Consider the following 24,004-nt stretch of genomic DNA (forward strand, 5'->3'; position numbering starts at 1 on the left):
AATGTATATAAACAAAAGAACAACAAAAAAGGCAAAATTAGGAAAAAGACTTCGCTAAAATGGCAAGTGCCACCAAACTGAAACACGATGCAGACAACAAGTGGACACAGGATATGAACCCGGATCTGTGAGGAGGTAGCGTTAAACACGCCACAAATTCTGCAAATTGTTAATAATTAGACATTTTTCAATTAAAACTGGGAGGATAACATCATAGAAATTTTCTGTGTCGTCTCAAAGCAGGAGCGCAATTTTAAAAGGTAAGTGACCAGAAGGTGACGCATAGTCGCTATTCAAGCCAAAGTACAAACCAAAACTCACAAAATCAAAGCCCTTATTCCTTTAAACTGGAGATCCTACTTGCAAACAAGTAGAGATTTTGATGACCTGGAAATGCTCCGTGTGATCTTATAGTCGCAGTTCAATGACATTTCATGCCATGTTCTATTGGCCAATTGCTCAGAAACATGTCATCAACCGGAATCAAAATGGTGGCAATGAATACTAACAAAGATGGCATCAAATATAGAAGTGACATAATTATATCTTTAAAATGTTAATGAACAACACAAATTTATTCTACAGAAGTTGAACGAAAAAATGTTAAAAAAGGTACAAAATAAGGTTTGAAAATTTTAAAATGGATTCAACTTATAACACTATCCTGCCAACTCTACTTGAATTTCCAGTCTAGGAAGAGTTTGAAAAACAAGGGTGTGTAAGTGCAGACTGTGATGGACTGAGACCAATTTTATTATTTTATGACTTGCTGTTGGTGTTGTGGAAATTGGCTCCTGGTTCCTGCTCTACTTAAACTGGATTTAACTGGAATTTGGAACAAGTGTGGCTGATGGCACCTTGTGCTTTGATTATAATACCACCTGTCGACTTCAAGGAGCGCTCAGCTCCCCAAACCCAACACAGAAAGACATACAGATGTGCTTGAAAGTTTGTGAACCCTTAAGAACTTTCTATATTTCTGTGTAAATATGACCTAAAACATCATCAGATTTTCACTCAAGTCCTAAAAGTAGATAAAGAGAAACCAGTTAAACAAATGAGACAAAAATATTATACTTGGTCATTTATTTATTAAGGAAAATGATTAAATGTTACATATTTGTGAGTGGCAAAATTATATGAACCTTTGCTTTCAGTATCTGGTGTGACTCCCCTTTGCAGCAATAACTGTAACTAAATGTTTCCGGTAACTGTTGATCATTCCTGCACACCGCCCATTCCTCCGTACAGAATAGCTTCAACTTTGGGATGTTGGTGGGTTTCCTCACATTAACTGCTCGCTTCAGGTCCTTCCACAACATTTCGATTGGATTAAGGTCAGGACTTTGACTTGGACATTCCAAAACATTCACTTTATTCTTCTCTAACCATTCTTTGGTAGAACGACTTGTGTGCTTAGGGTCGTTGTCTTGCTGCATGACCCACCTTCTCTTGAGATTCAGTTCATGGACAGATGTCCTCACATTTTCATTTAGAATTCTCTGATATAATTCAGAATTCATTGTTCCATCAATGAGGGCAAGCCGTCCTGGACCAGATGCAGCAAAACGGGCCCAAACCATGATACTACCACTGCCATGTTTCAGAGATGGGATCAGGTGCTTATGCTGAAATGCAGTGTTTTCCTTTCTCCAAACATAACGCTTTTCATTTAAACCAAAAAGTTCTATTTTGGTCTCATCCGTCCACAAAACATTCTTCCAATAGCCTTCTGGTTTGTCCACGTGATCTTTAGCAAACTGCAGACGAGCAGCAATGTTTTTTTGGAGAGCAGTGGCTTTCTCCTTGCAACCCTGCCATGCACACCATTGTTGTTCAGTGTTCTCCTGATGGTGGACTCATGAACATGAACATTAGCCAATGTGAGAGAGGCCTTCAGTTGCTTAGAAGTTACCCTGGGGTCCTTTGTGACCTCGCCGACTATTACACGCCTTGCTCTTGGAGTGATCTTTGTTGGTCGACCACTCATGGGGAGGGTAACAATGGTCTTGAATTTCCTCCATTTGTACACAATCTGTCTGACTGTGGATTGGTGGAGTCCAAACTCTTTAGAGATGAATTTGTAACCTTTTCCAGCCTGATGAGCATCAACAACTCTTTTTGTGAGGTCCTCAGAAATCTCCTTTGTTCGTGCCATGATACACTTCCACAAACATGTGTTTTGAAGAGCAGACTTTGATAGATCCCTGTTCTTTAAATAACACAGGGTGCCCACTCACACTTGATTGGCATCCCATTGATTGAAAACACCGGAGTTGGATTTCACCTTTAAACTAACTGATCATCCATGAGGTTCACATAATTTTGCCACTCACAAATATGTAATATTCGATTGTTTTCCTTAATAAATAAATGACCAAATATAATATTTTTGTCTCATTTGTTTAACTGGTTTCTCTTTATCTACTTTTAGGACTTGAGTGAAAATCTGATGATGTTTTAGGTCATATTTATGCAGAAATATAGAAAATTCTAAAGGGTTCACAAACTTTGAAGCACAACTGTAGGCATAGGTTCAGCAACACACTTTTTTATTTTTCTGTGGGAAATGCTTCCCAGATCGTTTCCCACCTGCACAGCACAGCTACAAAGCACAATGCAGGTATAAAGCAGAACACAGCAATGCCTTTCTTTCTTTCTTTTTCTTTCTCTCTTTCTTGTAAACAGACAGTATTGCTCCCTAATTGTTTTCTTCCTCAGCTTCTCAGTTCACTTTATGTTCTGCAGCATCAGCCTTACACTTGTAACAATCGTTTCTTTCCCACATCATATATAATATTTATGTGCTCATTTGTCAGTCAGTCCATTCGTGTAACTTTTTAAACACCCTTTAAGCTCATTTGATGCAGCTCTTCGGAAAGCTCTGTCTTCGACTCTGACGGCAGTCCCATTTAGGGACACCCTAGACTGAGATGCAGACAATGCTGTTAGGCCATTAACATGCCAGACAATGAACTCAGGCAGTGACACCCACGCAAGGCCTGTAGAGAGGCCCCTTACGTCAGAGTGGGCACGTGGACGAGAGACACAAGCCACAGCTCAATTAAATAAATAGCTAAACGCATGGCCTGGATGAGAGTGATGGTAAGTGAGCAGAGTGCCTCATTCCCGGGGGGCAGAAACACACAAGGCCAGCAGATGCTGCCTGTTAGCTGGTCGCTGCTTGGTGACAGTTGTGTGCCTCCCTGCCACCCCCCAAACAGACTGTGTGACTCAGGGAGGTCCAGTCAAGGGTGATCTGTTGTGGATGCAACCAGTGCCACCAGAGTGCCGCCATGAATTCTCCTTATGGGATTGCATTTCTAATCAGAGTCAATGTGCATCTTCTGCTGTTGACTTTCTGAACTGTCACTGCAGTGGAAGCACACTTATTTTTATTTTTTGTTTTCCATTTTCTTCATTGTCTCTACCTTGACCCCAAGTGAACTGTCTAAATGTCCAGGGACCAGACTTAGGACTGAAACCCTCCCTGTAGTTACACTTTATTAAGGTTTACGACATTCATTTATATTGCTCCCTCCGGATTGCGTGTAAGGCTGGCATCAAAGCCATAACACTGGATTATGCCAGGATGGTCTCGGTCCCACAATAATGACTTGGAGTAAGCAGGTAACATTGTGTTATCCAAAACATCCAGTGAAATCAATCAGATCCCCCCCTTCAATCACTGCGGTAATCAGCCGAGCAGCTCGGGGGCGAGTCACGTCAGCGCCGCACGCTCCACAACCTCCGCACCTGTTAGCACAGCAGCACCACATCTGGCTCGGGAAAACTGCCTCAAGGGTCTTGGGGTCATAGCAGTATCATCGAAGATTGATTTATAGTCTATTATAGCTGTTATAATAATAAGATAGTTGATTTTGCATTCCATACATTCACTTTCAATGTTTAAAAATAGAGGATAAGATGTGGCATGAAGGAAAATATTATTTCATATTTTTACTGCTACCTGCTGTTCCTTAATTACTAAACATTACATCAGAAAGGAATTTAATGGTAATAAGCTTGCAGCAATAAATTTTGCTAACTAACATTAGAAAGTGTAGCTGTGGGAATGCAGTAGTTTAAATATTAAACATCATGTCGTAATAAAAATAAATGATGGTGGCAGCGCCCGGTAAAAACGTATTGTTTCCTGATCTTTAAATTTTTAGATAAGTCAGTGTTAGGCCGACACGGCGCGATGCATGCGCCTGTGGACACTACTGCTATGCAAATGGTGTACGGTTTAGACTTTACGCAATTCTGGAAGATTCCACCAGGTGGCAGTGTGAGATATTCTCACGGCGAGAAGAGGCTCAGCTTTGTGGTGTTGTGAATTGCCTGAAACATCCATTAAATTCAGAGGACACCACGCCACAAAATCTCTGAAAAGGACAGATATTTAATGATTAAATCCATCAACTTGTGTAATCATTAATATTATTCATTATTTATAGTTAACAACTTATCTGTCAAATGTAACATACATGCTTTAATGCATTTCATCATGAAAGTGATATCAAGGATAAGTCTAAGGATCCTAAATATGTAGAGAGTTGGAATTTCATAAATGTAACGATTGCTGCTGTCAGGTCAGGAGGAAGCCCCAGAAGCACACAGTGATTAACAACTGGGTCAGTTTTAAGACGACGTTTATGACGGTCTACTTTAATATCAAAGTAAACTATGAGGTTAAAGTTGATATTTCGAGATTAAAGCTGAAATTTCCACTTTAGATCACAAAATAGGCCTTTTCACCGTATCCTTCATTTTTTTCTCTGTGGCCCAAATACGCCGTCGTACATTCTGTTGCTGTTGTAAAGGTGCAAAAAGATGGCATAGAAGATGATATGTGAGACTCTTAAAATGTATCGTGTCATAACATTGGGGAATATGCGACGCTTGAATATAAAAGCACCACGAATGCATCTGTATGTCAGCATTTTGCTTCACCACATCGAACAATTCATCAAACATCGAAGCTCACACATCGATCTCGTAGGATCCTCAAAGAGACTTTCTGTCACATGTAGATAGTAAACGGAGACTCTGACATCACGTTTCAACTTTTATCACACTGGTCTGTAGGATGACGTTGGAGATCAAGAAGAGGAAGACAGTGAGGGCAGAGCCAAGGATCAAATGGTGGAAGTTGAAAAAGGCAGACTGCAAGGTTGAGTTTAGGGAGGAGGTCAGACAGGCACTGGGTGGTAGTGAAGAGTCACCAGACAGTTGGGCAACTACAGCAGATATAATAAGGGTGACAGCAGGAAGGGTTCTTGTCGTGACATCTGGAAAGAGGAAGGAGGACAAGGAAACCTGGTGGTGGAATGGGGAAGTACAGGAGACAATACAGAGGAAGATGATGATGATGAAGAAGTGGGATAGTCAGAAAGATGCAGAAAGCAGACAAGAGTACAAGGTGTTAAGGCGCAAGGTGAAGAGAGAGGTGGCAAAGCCTAAAGAAAAGGTGTGTGATGAGTTGTATGAGAGGTTGGACACTAAGGAGGGAGAAAAGGACCAGTGGGGCGAGACAGAGGGACTGATCTTGGAAAGATGTACAGCAGGTTAGGATGATAAAGGATAAAGATGGAAACGTACTCACAAGTGAGGAGAGTGTGTTGAGCAGATGGAAAGACTACTTTGAGAGGCTGGTGAATGAAGAAAATGTGGAGATAGTGAATCAGGAAGTGCAACAGATTAGCAAGGAGGAAGTAAGGACAGCTATGAAGAGGATGAAGAATGGAAAGGCCGTTGGTCCAAATGACATACCTGTGGAAGCATGGAGGTGTTTCGAAGATATGGCAGTGGTGTTTTTAACCAGAATGTTTAATGGAATCTTGGAAAGTGAGAGAATGCCTGAGGAGTGGAGAAGAAGAATACTGGTGCTAATATTTAAGAATAAAGGGGATGTGCAGGACTGCAGTAACTACAGGGGAATAAAATTGATGGGCCACAGCATGAAGTTATGGGAAAGAGTAGTGGAAGCTCAGTTAAGAAGTGAGGTGGTGATTAGTGAGCAGCAGTGTGGTTTCATGCCAAGAAAGAGCACCACAGATTCAATGTTTGCTCTAAGGGTGTTGATGGAGAAGTATAGAGAAGACCAGAAGGAGCTGCATTGCGTCTTTGTCAACCTGGAGAAAGCATATGATAGGGTGCTTCGAGAGGAGCTGTGGTACTGTATGAGTAAGTTGGGAGTGGCAGAGAAGTGCGTAAGAGTTGTACAGGATATGTACAAGGGAAGTATGACCGTGGTGAGGTCTGCGGTAGGAGTGATGGATACATTCAACATGGAGGTGGGATTACACTGGGGATCGGCGCTGAGTCCTTTCTTATTTTCAATGGAGATGGACAGGTTGACAGATTAGACAGGAGTCCCCATGGACTATGATGTTTGCTGATGACATTGAGATCTGTAGCAATAGTAGGAGCAGGTTCAGGAGACCCTGGAGAGGTGGAGATATGCTCTAGAGAGGAAAGGAATGAAGGTCAGTAGGACCACCAAGACAGAATACATGTGTGTGAATGAGAGGGAGGTCAGTGGAATGGTGAGGATGCAGGGAGTAGAGTTGGTGAAGGTAGATGAGTTTAAATACTTGGGATCAACAGTACAGAGTAATGGGAATTGTGGAAGAGAAGTGAAAAAGAGAGAACAGGCAGGGTGGAATGGGTGGAGAAGAGTGTCAGGAGTGATTTGTGACAGACAGGTATCAGCAAGAGTGAAAGGGAAGGTCTACAGGACGGTAGTGAGACCAGCAATGTTATATGGGCTGGAGACGGTGGCACTGACCAGAAAGCAGGAGACAGAGGTGGAGGTGGCAGAGTTAAAGATGCTAAGATTTGCATTGGGTGTGACGAGGATGGACAGGATTAGAAATGAGGGCATTAGAGGGTCAGCTCAAGATGAACGGTTAGGAGACAAAGTCAGAGAGACGAGATTGCGTTGGTTTGGACATGTGCAGAGGAGAGATGTTGGGTATATTGGGAGAAGGATAGAGCAGCCATGAAAAAGGAAAAGAGAAGACATGCAGATGATGCGTGTGACAGAGCAAGATGATGAGGACAGGAAGATATGGAAAAAGATGATCCACTGTGGCAACCTCTAACGGGAGCAGCCAAAACAAGAAGAAGATTCAAATTGAGAATATAAGAGTCTAGAAATGATCTGCACTGTCTCGAAGCAGACAGACTGGACTTTAAATGGTAAGTGACCAGAAGATAATACGTAGTCGTTATTCAAACCACAAACTTAGTCTTAAATCTTTTGTCAAAACAATATAAACCGCATGCTAACACATCTTTAAAAATCAAAGTCCTAATTCCTTTAAACTGCAGATTGTAAATAGAAAAAGCACCTGCTAACATGTAGGAATTTATCAGCAAACCTGGATGGCCTGGAAATGGCCAGGGTGATGTTTATGTTTATTGTTCGGTGACATCACGTGCCACGCACTTTTGGTCAATTGCGTAGCAGCACTGTTTGAACATTATCAAAAAGGTGGCAATAAACACTACCAAAGATGGGGGCAAATAAAAAAGTGAAATAACTATAATGTCATTAAGTACTTTTCAACTGAATTTTTGAACAACAAAAAACAACCCCCCTCCCAAAAAAAGCAAAGCAAAATAAGTTCACAAAAAATGTAAACTAATTCAGCTCATAACACTATCCTGCCAACTACGCTTTAGCTTCCAACACCACAGTCGAAGAGTTAGTGTGCTGTTGAAACGAGTCAAAAGAGGTCAGTGGGACAGCTGGTCTCTTGAAAGGAGGGCCATGCAATGACAGTGGCAGCTTGGACTGTCAGCAGCGGTGTGAGGTGGCATTCCATATTCAAATGAGCAGCTTCTGCGCCAGTCACAGGGGAGCCTACGAAAACTGCAAGCCCGTCCAAGTCATACGATCTCCAAGTTATGTGTCAAAAGCCAGCCAACCTAAGGACAGCAATAAATGAGCAAACAATTCATGGCAAGCACCACACAGAGCTACGATATTAAAAACGGGCAGCTATAATAACGATCCTATCAAGCTATAACGTTGCCCAAATGTAATGTTTTGTCTATATGGAGATCGATAAACTGTTATGTTTTTATGTAATTAATCTGCGGCTTCCTTCATTTGCTAAACGGCGGATGCATTCGTGTTGGATATTGAAAGCCACTCACTAACACAGAGACCAGGACAGGATTTGAACCCTGAGTTTTGATCTGTCAGGCAGCATTGCTACCCACTGTGTTTGAGTTTCTCCATATTTTTATATAAGATCCCACAAACTCCAACCAAATGATGATTGGGAGTGGAAATTTGAAGCCAGGGTGTTAATTCTGTGTATGAAGCACACCAACCACCATGTCAGCATGCTGTCCTTGGCATCATTAATCGAGTACAATTACTGGATCATTGCAACACTTTGGGCATCACACTGGTTCAGTGCCCTGGGTTCAAATCCAAGGACTGTGTGGAGTTGGCATATTTTCCTCATGTTTGTGTCCCTAGTTGGGGACACTAAGCAGTGGCGTAGATAAAGTTTGTGCCGCTTGGGACGGGGCGCTGCTTCAATTTGCCACCCACCAACATATCTGAATATATTAACCTATTTAAATAGAAAATGAAAATGATGTATAGAGAAAAATTAAGATACATTTTGCATAGACTTATTCATATATAGAGAAACAGCAATACTTTTTCACATGTAACTATTTATAAGCATCAACTAGACAAGTATATAGTATACACACACTGATAAGGCGTATTTTGATTATTAGTTTAATATATTTACGCTGTGAAAACCAGAACCAGTGTAGTGTACCAGTGATAGGTGGGGATGTTTTATGCACAGAGCAAGAACGCATTCAGACTGATAACAATACGAAATTATGAATTGTAAATTAGTTTTTTATCTTCCTAGAAATTATTATCGGTGTAATGTTTATGGTTCTTTTTGTTATTGCCTCATAAATTTCATCTGCTGTGTCTGATGCCGTCACAGAAGGACAGTCTGAAAATTATTTTTGAAGCATTTCTGGATAAAAATCAGAGAATTTCACTTTTTTTATTCACAAGTGATATTTTTCCAAATCCTACTGCTTACACACGAATTGTACTGAGCCTTTTGGCCAATAATGCGCCCCCAAAACTGTGCTGCCCACCCCTAGCTATGCCACTGACACTAAATTGGCCTGGCACAAGAATGGCATCCAGGCCAGATTCCTGTCTTGTGCCACCTACTGGCAGGATGGGCTCACTGCAGGCATGACAAGCTGTGACACACGTCACCTTTCCTCACTTATTTCTTATTTTCTAGTCAGCCGTCACCATACTTCTGTCAACCAATTCAGAAAATGGGGCAGACTGAAATATTCATGTTATTAGCAACCCCCATGGATTGCATGAAGTTCCCAAAAAGCGAAGCTTCTTTCTCTCTCTGACTCTGATTATTTATGGTCGCTTGGCATGGCTGAATCTCCAGTGTTACTCTCCACCATTCCCCACAATGATTTCTGAAGTCTTGACAATCATTTAGTGAAAGTGACAAAAGCCATTTTTCGGAGTGTTTGTTTTTTTAACATGACTCCACCCCGGGTTTTTTAGCCAGTTTTGGGAGGATGCCCTTTTGCCCCCACAGCTCCCCCGGCAGCCTTGTGGCACAGCCTCAGAGTTTTCCAAATGGCTGAGTCACTAATTCCAGGATGGCAGGCATTAATGACTTGTTACTAGAGGTCTGGTACAATTCATCATGGCATGCCCGGGGATCCATGAGGATGAAAGGAGCACTTGGTGAGATTTACAGTGTGCAGTGGGCATGAAGCCTGGCATGAAGTCAGGTATGCCCGAGGTTTAGAAATGTAAACGTTTTGACTTTGTGTCCGAGTCTTACAGTGACATGACACACGCAGACCCTGTGCCTTGGCTTTGCCCCTCATATGATCACAGAGGGGTGGAGAGTCCTACCCACCCTTACATACCAGGGACGTTGGGCATCACTCTCAGGCACATTAACACGTGCCATATAACCATGTAACTGAAAAGGGGAGTAAGATGAGTATTATTTAATGAAATATTCATTCATTTTAGGTGGGAGGGGAGTGTGTGATTAAAAACAGACAGCACTTCATCACTAAAATACTGTAAATCCCACTGATCCTGGAATATTTAATGGGATGCTGTCAAAAAGTATTTTCACATTTTTAACAGAGAGCCACACTTCAAAGCAGCTTGGGATAGCCCTGCTTGTGTGTCCTCCCCTTCAGGGAGAGAAATGGCAGCCCAGTCGCGTTCAAAAGCGGCTCATCAGTACAGAGGAGGGCGACGGATGAGATGTGACAACAAGCTTGGCACTTTAGGTCAGGGTGACCTCCTTGTGAAGTGCTGTGTGGCAGCCCATTGGCTGGACGGGTGGAAATGACGGCTTATCCTCGAGACGTGAACAATCTCGGGGGGCAAATATGTGACTACACCCCTTCCTGTCCATCTGTCTGTCATTAGCCCCACCCCCATCATTCTAGCCATGCATCAATCTTAACAAACAATTAATTGTAAACTGCCTTCCCAATGCATCCATTTATGTGTAGTCTCCTTCTAAGAGAACCCTAAATCCAAAGATGACCGCTTCATTGATGTTAGGTAGAATGCCCAGAGGGGACTGGGTGGTCCCGTGGCCTGGAACCCCTGCAGACTTTATTTTTTCTCTCCAGTCGTCTGGAGTTTTTTTGCTTTTTCTGTCCTCCCTGGCCATCGGACCACCTTATTCTATGTTAATTAGTGTTGTCTTATTGTAATTCTTACTTTGTCTTTTATTTCTCTTTTCTTCATCATGTAAAGCATTTTGAGCTACATTATCTGTATGAAAATGTGCTATAGAAATAAATGTTGTTGTAGTTTCTCCTTGTTTACCTACCTGTGCCTTACACATCTACGGTAGCTATCAGTCTACCAGGCTTTAATAATGACGGCAAGAGAATACATGTGTCGGGATTATATAGTGCCTTTCATATCTGTTTACAGGATCTTGTTCTTCGGTTTTTAATCTACAATACCTTATACACTGTCTTTCATACCATAGAGAGATAGATAGATAGTATAGTGTAGTTGGCAAGATAGATAGATAGATAGATAGATAGATAGATAGATAGATAGATAGATAGATAGATAGATAGTATAGTGTAGTTGAAAGCATAGATAGATAGATAGATTTTTTTTTAAATGACCTTTATTATGAACATTAACAATATACACAGTCATAAGACAAACAGTCCCAATATTCAAGATAAACAAAAAGGTATATATCAGACAACTACCACTACTCCCCCTTTACACTCCTCCTACTCCGCAGATTAATTAGAGCATATTGTTGAAGCCCACCAATACTTTTCATTCCCAGTTGATCACCAGTTCGCCCCCCTCCACAGCACACAGTACCTGTCGTGTCCCCCACATGTTGCTGAACGTTTCTAAATTGTTTGTTAGTTTATGGTACATGAATTCGAGTTTCAGTCGACTTTTAATTAAAACTTTGAACAGCAGCAGAGCGTCGGTCCCCATTACGTTTTTCTCTTTATTCCTCCTTGTTTTTAGGATTGCGAACTTGGCCTGTCCTAAGAGGAAATTCCCAAGAACAGACTTATTCCTATTTTTTTGATTATAGTTAATACCAAAGATAAAGTTAATTTTTGAGAGACCAAAAGCAAAACCACTAAGAATAAAATCCAAGAACATGAACAAAGGCCTCAGCCGTTCACAGTGAATGAACATATGAAAGATGGTCTCCCTCTTGTCACAGAACGGGCACTGGTCAGTCTCTGAAGCGTTAATTATATTCAAAAATGAGTTTGTGGCTAAGGCCGAGTGTGTTATCCTCCACTGCAGATCCCCAAGTCTTTTCTGCAGTGGGAGTTTATAAAAAGCTCTCCATGAGGGTGTGATGTTCTCTGAGACCTGCAGTTCTTTCCTCCAGTGTGTATCTGGCAACTCTTTCAGTTGATTATAAAATGTCACTTTGACACACAGTTTATAAAGTTCTTTTTTGTTATACAGTTCAAAGTCTTTCTAGATAGATAGATAGATAGTATAGTGTAGTTGAAAGCATAGATAGATAGAATAGTGTAGTTGGCTAGCTAGCTAGCTAGCTAGCTAGATAGATAGATAGATAGATAGATAGATAGATAGATAGATAGATAGATAGATAGATAGATAGAATAGTGTAGTTGGCAAGATAGATAGATAGTATAGCACCTTTCATTCTTATCTGCATCTCACATAGCTCTGTTCCAGTGTGATAAGTCGATCAGCCCGCTCACCTTCCTTCCACTGAACACTCCCTTTTACGCTTTATTTATCAGCCACTTATGCTCAGTGATCACCAGATTGATGTCAGCCATTTGTTTCATTGCACGCCACCCTTCGATCTCGACGATCTAAAGACGGCCTGCCTGCCCACCCTGAATTCACAAACATAAAGATGAAGGCCGGGTTGCTGCTCTCAAGCAGGATATCATTGTCCTTTGTCTCTTGGCACCACGATGATTGAAACAAGGTCATCAGTCCCCTGAGGGGCAGGCGGACAGTTGTGTGCCCCCAGGCCACTGTCAGGCTCTCGCTTTCCTGCTTGTTGTGTCTTGGGGGGGGGTCTAGTGGGTTGAACGGCACACACACACACACATACACACTTTATTTGTTGGAAACTTTGCAGATAATCCAAGGAGAAATGAAGGAATGTGCAGAGATAGATGCCTAAAATACGAGAACTGAACTAACAAACGGGATGTGGGAACACACGCAAACATGCCGGTGGTAGGCCAGTGGGCTCCTGCCTAACACTTCATGTTAAAGCTGCCCCCTGGTCCTAGGCTGGAATCAGTGGGGTCAGAAGATGAATGAGTGGATGCAAACACATCGATTCTGTAAATACAAAGCATTAAAATACCAGACACGCGTGTAAGCAACACGACTGGCACAAAGCAGCACTTAACACACACGTGTCAGACTTGACAGGTCATACCAGCACTGTGCACTCTGGTGGACACACACACACATCACACACTCAGATCCAAAACCGAACCACATGACAGAGACACGCACACACAGCGTGACAGCAGAGTCACACAAGTCATCACGCAGAACACGCACACCAGGCTCAGTCCTGGTCTTAGAAAGCGCCGTTTGCCATGGAAGGCACGTGGATACAAACAAAGTGCAGCCATTCCACCTACAATCCACCTGAAGCTAAACGAGTCTGGAAACCATCTGGGAAAAGCTGCTGGAAGATGTGTTGGTGAGGCCAGCAGGGGCGCATGACCGTGGTTTGAGTGCGGGTCCTCAGTGCCGCAGTGTGCCTTGTGTTGACCCTGCCCTGCCAACTCAGCAGCTGCTCAATTTTGGAAACGTGGAAAGAATGCAGCTATGTTATGTATTCCTTCTTTTTTACTTCTTTGATTATTATTATCGTCGTCAGCTTTCTGGTGCAGCCACAGCGTTAGTATCAGAAAAGTACAAAACGTCATGACAAGAAGGGGTGGACTGGCCATTAGGACATTTGGGCAATGCCCGGAGGGCCGCGGACTCTGGTCTGGTCATGGGCCAGCTGTTTCATGAAATACATTTTATGTACTGGTTACTGTTTGACGTTAAAATTAATTTTCTAAACTATTAAATATTATCTGTCCGGTACTGCAATTTATATAGTCGTATATAATATACCGTATTACGTCATCAAGTAGTTTTAGTTGTCAGCACACAACTTTACAGCGAAACATTTGGTCCAAACTGCCTTTTGCCGATTTCTGTTTCGATACCGCTACATTTCGGTTAGCATATACATTATTTTAATTTATTTTATCTCATAGTATTTAAATTCTTCCTACTAATAATTAGTTTAGATTATGTATTATGTATTTTATTGTTCTCTGGTCGTCGGCGTGAGCGATAATTAGCATGATGAAATAAAGTTAAAAAGCACAGGATAGGAATTTTTCATATTTGGGCGGAACATTTCTAGTTTATCGTTAAGTTAATGGAACATTTCAGTCATGTGAGGTTTTCATTATAACCTCGGTTATTAATGTATTCCATTGAAAACGACCAGCTACTAGCCTACTTGGGTACCGGCATTTGGACATGACATTGACAGGAACTCTAATAACGTGTAAGCCGTGTTACTAAATTTTTATTTTTCATTAGATTTTATTTCTAACCATGTCGTCAAATTTTAAGTAGTGTCTAAACAACAGTGTGCACATTAACTTTGGCAACAGTTTAGACAGAGTTCATATCATAGGCTCAAGTAGCAGGTAGCAGGCCGAGTACTCATCACAAATTTTAAGAAGATTACAATGAGTAATGGGCCGAGTGGGTCAACCTCGTCACCTTACTCGTTGAAGGACGCCCGGGCCGGTTTTGAGACCCAGTGCGCTCCTGATCACGAGTTCCAATTTGCAGCTCGAGGTGTCGTGAAGAAGTGACGTCATGAATTCAGAACGTGAGCTCCTAACTGCGCGTGCGTGCGTGTAGGACGCTTTGTAAACACTTCTGCCACTTATGTCGAATTCTAAAGGCAGGACACATTCTTATATCACGGTGACTTTTGAGTAATTCGGAAGACGCGTGACAAATACGCGGAGTGCGTTTTATTCCTGCCTTTATGTCCGATGTTTCCTAGGGTGGGCTCCAGCATCCCCACGAACCTGTCCTGGGTAAATGGGTTAAGAAAATGGGTAGAATAGTTAAAATATTGAGAAAAATTATATGGGACCATTTATTTTTTGGAGTCGGAAAGTTTGAAACGTGGGGTTATGCAGCTATTTATTAAGTACATGGCAATAAAAACGGTTTTGCGATTATATTTAAAAGCGCAACTCATTAGAGTGTTGAATCTACTGAACGTAAACGGAAGTTGACAGAACTCCAAATGCTTGTTTTTAATTAATTTTTTGACCAGAACGTTTTGTTTTTCAGAGTGCAATTCTGTGACTTACAAAATGAGCTCTGCACCATTGAAGATTTAAGGTGTCATTTTATAGGAGGTGAGCTCTTACGTGATCAGTTATTTTGTGTTTTATATTTGTAATCAGCACTTTGCAGAGCTCCTTTAAAGAGTCTCTTTCTGTTCCTCAATGTCAAAATAGCCAAATTGAATTTATTGTGATTCAGTGATGTAGAACAACAAAAAAAATGCGCAAACCGTATTCCAAATAATTTGCATTTTATTTATTCCATTTCCCTACACGACGATGTTCCAATCCAGGGTGTCCGCTCCACCCTGCGCCGCTAAGAGGCTCGCGATCAGACTGTGCCCGCTTTGGTGGCCCGTTGTCCCCGCCGCGCCTCCAAGTGGCACTGAGCGGCAGGCGGTCACACAGACGCCAGTCTCTCTCTCTCGCGCACACACACACCTCGCGCTCTCATGCTTGACATTTCGTGATGTTAAATCAGTCGGCTATGCCGGTCTCTAACATGACAGCCGAGCAGATGCCAGGGTCTGCTGTTGCGCTACTCTACCTTATGTTACGCATTTCCCTTCTCTTTACTGCTTATTGGAAAAAAAAAGAAATCAAACATCAAAAGGCTGCAGCGAGCGGAGAGTGCAAAGAAAGTGCGAGTAGAGCAGCGCTCCAAACCTAAAAATCTGACACACTTGTTTTTGAACTCTTTAACTTACAGCTTTCCATTAAAAAATCGTATTATTAAGCGACTTGTGATCGGAGATCCCGTGCCCTGAACGGGAATGAATGTTCCAAGTGACCTAATTCCCTCCGCACATCCCCATCACAGACCGACTCCCCCCCTCACCACCCCACCCCCGCGGAGGGGCTCCTTGAAGCTGACTGATAATCCGAATCTTCACAAAAAATACTTTAGGATCTCTTGAGGGGGCGATTCTCAGCAGGATAATTAGTGATGTGCCCCGCTCGGTTCTGCGATCGCTCAGATCTTCGCAGCGGTGGCGGGTCCCCTTACCAATAAACCAGAGCAGTTCGTTCCTCCGACTCTGAAAATAAAACCAAAAGCCTTTATAGATCCATCAATCCTCGCCGTGCTGTCGGCATCAGAATTCCCTGCTTACGCTGTGAATGCGTTGTTAACTTGAAGCACGCCATGTCCGTACCGTGAACAAAACGCATTTATCCATCTGAGGGTGTCAGGAGAGTCCGGAGCAAGGGGTCGCGCCAGTCATCGCATGGCACCCATCAGCTACACCCATTTGGCATTCTTACATTAATTCACTACTAAATATAAATAAAGACGTTCTGTCTTTATTCATTATTTCATTATACGTGAAAAGAGGGCCCGAATTTCTCAAGCGTCTAATAATTACTCCAAGGAACTGCACCAAAAGCCAGACTCGAAAAAGAATTTGTCAGAATCCAAAATAGTACACGTGAAGTAGTTATGAAGAGTCCTACTCTTACGCGCAGCGAGGAGTACAAGTTCCTGTTTGACGATAAACGTCGTCACTGTTTTAGAGCAGCCCTAGCGGTAAAGTGGTATTCATGGCGACGCTTTGTAGATTTCCTGGAAGTCATGATGACGCTTTGTAGTTTACTAACACTATGGTTTCACCACAAAGATAATAACAAGCATATTATTATTATTTTATATATAAAGTTGACTGTAACAAACTTGTAGTCTTGTATGTATATTATCATCCAGTTGACGCCCGGAACGTTTACTGAAGCGCTATCTGTCGGCTGATTAGAGAGTAAGTTGACATCTCCATCTCTCTCTCTCTCTCTCTATATATATATATATATACACAGTGATCCCTCACTGTATCACACTTCGACTTTCGCGGCTTCACTCCATCGTGGATTTTAAATGTAAGCATATCTAAATATATATCACGGATTTTTCGCTGGTTCGCGGATTTCTGCGGACAATAGGTCTTTTAATTTCTGGTACATGCTTCCTCAGTTGGTTTGCCCAGTTGATTTCATACAAGGGACACTATTGGCGGATGGCTGAGAAGCCACCCAATCAGAGCACGTATTATGTATTAAATAAAACTCCTCAATGATATATGATATGCTTCCCGTGCGGTGCTTTGCATACTTAAAAGCTCTAACAGCACGTATTGATTTTTGATTGTTTGCTTTTCTCTGTCTCTCTCACTCTCTCTGACATTCTCTGCTCCTGACTGAGGGGGTGTGAGCAGAGGGGCTGTTCACACACTGGCCTAGACTCAGGATACAGACGCTCCTCTAAAAAATGCTGAAAGACTGCCTTCACATTGCTCCCTTCCTTGTGGCCCTTTATCGCGGTGCTTTGCATACTTAAAAGGCCAACAGCACGTATTGCTTTTTGATTGTTTGCATCTCTCTCTCCGTCTCTGACATTCTCTGCTTCTGACGCGCACTCCTTTGAAGAGGACCGTATGTTTGCATTCTTTTAATTTTGAGACGGAACTGTCATCTCTGTCTTGTCATGGAGCACAATTTAAACGTTTGAGAAAGAGACAAATGCTTGTTTGCAGTGTTTTAAAGTCCCTGTCTCTACAACCTCCTGTGTTTCTGTGCAAATTCGTGACCCAAGCGTGACAATATAAAAATAACAATATAAACGTATGGTTTTTACTTCGCGGATTTTCATCTTTCGCGGGGGGTTCTGGAACGCAACCCCCGCGATCGAGGAGGGATTACTGTATAGAGTATATCTATTATAATAAAAAAATCTTGAGACGAGACTAATCCTGCGATGAGACGTGACTTTTTGAAGAGACTTTTTGGAAGGAGGTCCCCCGAGATGGAGATTCTTTCAAGTCACGCCCTACTTACAAATATTTTCAAACAAGACCACGGTCATCAGGTGCATTCTGGCACTTAACCTGGACAGACACCAATCCATTAAAGGGCTTACTTATGAACACACACACACACACACAGATCCAGTTTAGAATCACCCATTCATCTAAATATGGCAGCGAGAAATGATGAAGTCAAACAAATTAACGTGAAAATTATTGATTGGTTACATGGTGAATTGGCTAAATGCATATTGATACACTATGCTGAAACAGTTGGTGGTGATGGTGCGGAAGATGAAAACATCAACTTACAATATCCCGAAGAATATTTACAAACGTTAACACCGTCTGGTCTTCCACCGGCCGAATTACTGTTGAAAGAAGGATGTATCGTAATGTTATTGTGTAATTTATGTCTGAGTGATGGGCTGTGCAATTGGACAAGATTACTTGTATTCAAAATTGGTCTGACATGTAAAATTGTAACTGGCGACAGGGACGGTAATGTAGTACATCTTCAGGGCATAACATTAGACACCAAAGGAGATCTTCCCATTTTCCACTCAGTTGGGATAACGCCAGTCTGCCAAATGGAAGCAAAGATTGCTTGCAATGCCAGGAGGACAGCCTTACCACCAGCCTGGAGAAGTTTACCCCGGATACCACAGATCTCTGAAGCCTCCCCCTCAGCTGGTTCACCACCTGTGCAATCTCAGTGAGACTGGGGGGTTCACAGCTAATTGGAGGATCAGCCTCAAGAACCATGGACCCAGAGATATCCAACGTCCTAGCCGGAGGATCAGCTTTGAACAACTGCTCAAAGTAGCCAGCCCAACGGGTCACAACTGAAATGTCATCCGTAAGGACCAGTCCATCAGCTGCCCTGACTGCGACTCTCCGAGGAACAGATTCAGATGTGCGTAATGCTTCGATTCCTCTGTAAGCAGGACGTTAGTCGCTAGACTACAGATGGTGTGTCACTTGCTCACAGATTCCTCTAACAAACACCTCTTTATCTGCCCTCAGAGCCCTCGCAGCCGTCCTTCTCAGTTCTCGGTACAGACCAGAGTTGCCGTTGAGCCATGCGTTGCGACTCCTCTTGATGATATCCAGTGTGCCCTGCGAGATGAAACACCTCCTTCTGGTAACACCAACACAACCCTCAGCAACCTTCACGGTCTTGTCATGGAAGGTCTCCCACATCACATTAGGATCGTCAGTCGTACCCAAATCTGAAAGTTCCTCACACAAACTGCATGCAAACTCATTAGAAAGTGCCTGGTCTTGGAGTCTGGCTAAGTCCAGGCTCATTTTCCTAGCAGGTGGTAACCTACTGGACCTAAGATGGATCCTAAAAATAGCAACAACAAGTCTGTAATCAGAATTCACAAACTGGGCACTTCTGTAGACCCTGCAGTTCTGTAGGAGCCACCAGAGTCTGCCCATGAGGATGTGATCACACTTGTCACACCAGCCAAGCAAAAGTGAACGTCAACAACAGAAGGATTTCACATGCAGTTCATTGATGGACTTTACATAAAATATAAAATACTGGCAAGCTAAATCATTTGAATTACTGCATGCAGCGCCACTTAGTGGTGAATGGAGTAAAAAGAAGGCCCTTTTGTTTTTCCTTTTACCTCGACTTTAAAGCCATGGGGGTCAAAAATCACCTCTTCACCTCTCCGATTCAGAGACTGCGAAGAATCTGCTTACCTGTTCCACTTCTCAGTGTCCTGGTGGAGAGGCCATTTCCTCCGATGGGCACCTGTATGCTCCCCCCTGTCCCATCCACTCGGATGTGGTCACCCGGTCCTGCACCAGGCTGCTTGAGGAGATCCGTGAGCGTCCTGCATAGAAACACAGAGGAGAACTTCATGTAGTTGATGATAATGGAGGAATTCAGACACAAACAACAGGAGATAGGGAAGTGACTGCCTGCCTGCCTTCTGTTGAGAACTCTGGAATGCAACCAAAATGAAGGGGGTGACCAGGAAAGAGTTGTTTAAGCAAGCAAGCAATCAATCATAGCCAGAAGGAATAATTGGCGAATAATTGAGGCCCCCTTTGATTGTCAACAATTTTTGACAGCACCTGAAACTCTTTACTTTTACAGAAGAATGGGTGATCAGAAGTGATGAAGGACTTGTTATAATTCCCCCAAAAAATGTCACTGGAGTAATAAAATGTGCTGGCTCTGCTTGAGCTTGCAGATCTCACTGAGTGTCTTACCAAACATAAGCCTTAAAAGTAAATGACGAGTGGAGGCTCTTCACATGGTACATGAATTGCCACCCTGGAAGGACTTGAACGCTTCTTAGACTCGGAGAAACAGATGCCAGCATTTGGGATCCTCGTCTGAATCCATACGGGACAATTCAGGGTCATGCACCGGCAACATTGCAGGAACCAACCCATGATGGACCGTCAGTTCATTGCGGTGTGAAAGGGTGGTGCTGCCAATGACAATGTAGAAAGGCCTAAGGTTGGAAACTCATTAGCATAAGCCATTCTTCAAGACAGAGCATTTAACAGAAGGCTGGCTGCCTCATAAAAATGATGGATGATTAATTTTAAGGAGAATGGGCTGAGAGAGCTCCATTGAAATGCTAAATTCCTTATCCTGCTTGGGGAATAAGCTTATTAGATAGATAGATAGATAGATAGTGTCACACACGTGTGTTTAGGAGGCAACTAAAGGTCTCAAATACATGTGATTTGCTTCGGACACGGGCCTGGGAGCAGTGCTGAGCCAAAGCGTTGAAGTTGCTGAACACCCCGTCATGTTCCTGAGCCAGAAACAGCTGGATCGGGAAACCATGTATATGGCGGTGGAGAGAGAGGATCATGCGATTAAATGGGTGATTACACAGTTGAGGTATTACCTCTTGGGTCATGAGTTTACACTTGTCATGGACCATGCACCTTTACAGTGGATGGCTCTGCATAAGGAGTCGAATATGCAAGTCACTAGGTGGTTCCTTTATCTGCAACCTTATAAGTTCTCACTCGTTCATCGGAAGGGGTCTCTCTGTTCCAATGCCAATGCTCTTTCTCACATTCACGACCTCTCGGTGCAGGGCGCCCGACCTAATGGGTCTGGGCTGAGGAGGGGGGGTACTGTCACACGTGCGTGTTTAGGAGGCAACTAAAGGGCTCGAATACATGTAATTCCACGCCGGACCAGGGGGTGGCGAAGTGCACTAATTCTCTCTCTCATTCTCTTACAAACCATTGTAGGGAAATCCTGCCCGGTTCTGGAGCAGCTAACAACGTCACTTCCGGTTCCGGTCCTGATGATGTCACTTCCTTTAATGGCCTGTAAAGCCGCCATCTTGTTAATACTGAGTTAGTTCTGTTTTGGACTGAGTCATGTGAATATGGATTTAATTATTAACCCAAACCTGCCCCAAACCTTCGCAATGTCTTGTGGTCATTATTGTTACAATAAATAGATAGATATTGATGTTATTGATGTTGATATTAATTGCTGCAAATTATAGCAAATAAGCAAGATAACAGATAGGTAGATAATGAAAGGCACTATATGACAGATAGATAGATAGATAGATAGATAGATAGATAGATAGATAGATAGATAGATAGATAGATAGATAGATAGATAGATAGATAGATAGATAGATAGATAGATAGATAGATTTGTCCCTCTTGCTTGGCTGACTTTGCAGATTTTTGTAAAACAAAAGCAGCAGCCATAGCAGGTGTGTGTCTCAGAAAAGGCCACTTGTTTTTTTTAATTGTTTCTGGCAGATTAACCTTCAGAAAGAGCACAATTTAATTAAGGTGACTTGTTTAGGCCACCTGACTGTAGGAACCTGCCATGCTGGATGTTGATATTAATTGCTGCAAATTATAGCAAATCTGACCTAATATATGAATTTTTTTTATCATTTTCTCCTTGGCATTTTGTATAGACCAATATCTGATTCATTATAAAAAGTCAGGACACTGCCGTCACTATCCTGTCTGAGGTTATCACCTAGCCGTGTAATTCCCCTTTGCAGGGCGGTCAACAAATGAAGAAGAAGAACAATAAAGCAAAGGCTGCTGGGTGGCATGCATTATTGCCAAAAATTACACATTATTTTTTAATATGCTCAGGCTACAAGGTGCCTTTCTCTGTAGCACCCGGAGAAATTCAGTCTCCTCTTGTCGAGTTACCGGTGGTTAACCAGAAAACCGTGGATCGTTCAGAAAAACTCCAAGTGGTCCCCGAGCCAGAAAGGGGCAGACGGGATTTGCAAACGCATTTAAACACAAAACATGCATACAGAAGGAAATGGGGAAAAGTTATTTTCTTTGTTGGTGCTTCCATGTCTTAAAGGTAAATTAATTTTGTATGAAGTTATGTGTAACCTGTATTATTAATATTAATAATAATAATAATACAGTGGAACCTCGGTTTACGAGTAACTTGGTTTACAAGTGTTTTGCAAGATGAGCTAAAATTTTTAATAAATTTTGACTTGATAAACGAGTGAGGTCTTGCAATACAAGTAGTATGGATACGCTTTGTCTGCTGAGCGTCATGTGATCACAACTGAGCTGATGGTTCTACTCGCGCACGCGTGTGTGTGTGTGTGTGTGTCTCTCTCTGTCTCTCTCTGTCTCTCTCTCTCTCTCGTGGGCAATCATATCCTATTCTCTGTCTGAGTCTGAATTATATCTTTTTATATCCCTTTTTTCTTATTCCTCAACGCTGTTTTATTTTTTCATACGTGTTGCTATATTCTGCATTCAACCCTTTCTGTTGCTATGGTAATTCTCCCATGAGCCTCTATCAGAGCTGACGTCATGACTTGTATTGTCACACAGGAGCGATTAGGGGGCAGCTAAAGGACCCGATGAGCCGCAAGAAACCATGAAAGCGCTGCGTATTAATGCTTCTCTAATTATTTTGCCAGGAAAGACGAGGAACAAGAAACTATGGCACCTTGGATTCATTCCGAAAACATCATCCCGATATCCGAGGAGCTTCCGCATTGTTCCCGGCTCACCCTGATGACGTCACCTCCACCAAAAGACCATCCACATCACCCTTCCTATAGTCTTACTTCCGTTCCAAATCACATTAATTGCTCCGTGTATCCGCCATTCTTTGTCAGCCATTTATTGTAAACCTGACCGTTGTACTGTTCTTGCTCAAACTTACAGTATACGGGAATTGATTCCTCAACCTTTAAAACTGTGTTTTCTTCATAGTATTTTAATCGTCACTTTCTCCGAGATCGCTTTCTGTTGTGCTCTTAATTTGGTTTCTGTACTTACTGGCTTTTTGACTCTCCGCTTCATGTTTTTGAATTGTAATTTTTGGTTAGTGGTTAGCATTGACAAAAGAACTGTTTGACTTTTTGAAATTTTGAATCTGGCTTGTTATGTTGACCGTGTTTCTTATCTCTCTGTCCTTTTTTATAAAAATTCCTTCCTTTAGCGGTGAGATAGAACAGCAGGACATGAAGAAGCCGCGTCTTGTGCCGTGTCTGTTTGGCAGCGGTGGCACAGTGGACAAGTGAGAAAAGCAAGGCCTACTTTTTCAGCTCTAGAGAGATAAATACCTGCTATCAAATCCGTCTGAGTTAACGAGCAATTTGAAGGGTGAGAGGTACACCAATGTGCATAAGTAGTATTACAGTGGTGTAAAAAACTATTTGCCCCCTTCCTGATTTCATATTCTTTTGCATGTTTGTCACACATATAATGTTTCTGATCATCAAACACATTTAACCATTAGTCAAATATAACACAAGTAAACACAAAATGCAGTTTTTAAATGATGGTTTTTATTATTTAGGGAGAAAAAAATCCAAACCTACATGGCCCTGTGTGAAAAAGTAATTGCCACCTGAACCTAATAACTGGTTGGGCCACCCTTAGCAGCAATAACTGCAATCAAGCGTTTGCGATAACTTGCAATGAGTCTTTTACAGCGCTCTGGAGGAATTTTGGCCCACTCATCTTTGCAGAATTGTTGTAATTCAGCTTTATTTGAGGGTTTTCTAGCATGAACCGCCTTTTTAAGGTCATGCCATAGCATCTCAATTGGATTCAGGTCAGGACTTTGACTAAGCCACTCCAAAGTCTTCATTTTGTTTTTCTTCAGCCATTCAGAGGTGGATTTGCTGGTGTGTTTTGGGTCATTGTCCTGTTGCAGCACCCAAGATCGCTTCAGCTTGAGTTGACGAACAGATGGCCGGACATTCTCCTTCAGGATTTTTGGTAGACAGTAGAATTCATGGTTCCATCTA

The 24,004-nt window shown here is 42.4% G+C and overlaps 1 protein-coding gene across 2 annotated transcripts in view; it reads right to left on the reverse strand.

Annotated features, from left to right (window-relative positions):
* LOC120536896 (protein shisa-9B-like) overlaps nucleotides 1-24,004 on the reverse strand; it is a 196,455-nt gene that overhangs the window by 71,302 nt on the left and 101,149 nt on the right. For both annotated transcript variants that reach the window (XM_039765444.1, XM_039765443.1), the window contains exon 2: nucleotides 19,455-19,588. In XM_039765444.1, coding sequence (XP_039621378.1) covers nucleotides 19,455-19,588 — 134 coding nt within the window. The remainder of the gene's footprint in view (nucleotides 1-19,454; nucleotides 19,589-24,004) is intronic.

Source organism: Polypterus senegalus, chromosome 10, assembly GCF_016835505.1.
Source record: "Polypterus senegalus isolate Bchr_013 chromosome 10, ASM1683550v1, whole genome shotgun sequence".
Classification (NCBI taxonomy): Eukaryota; Metazoa; Chordata; class Cladistia; order Polypteriformes; family Polypteridae; genus Polypterus; species Polypterus senegalus.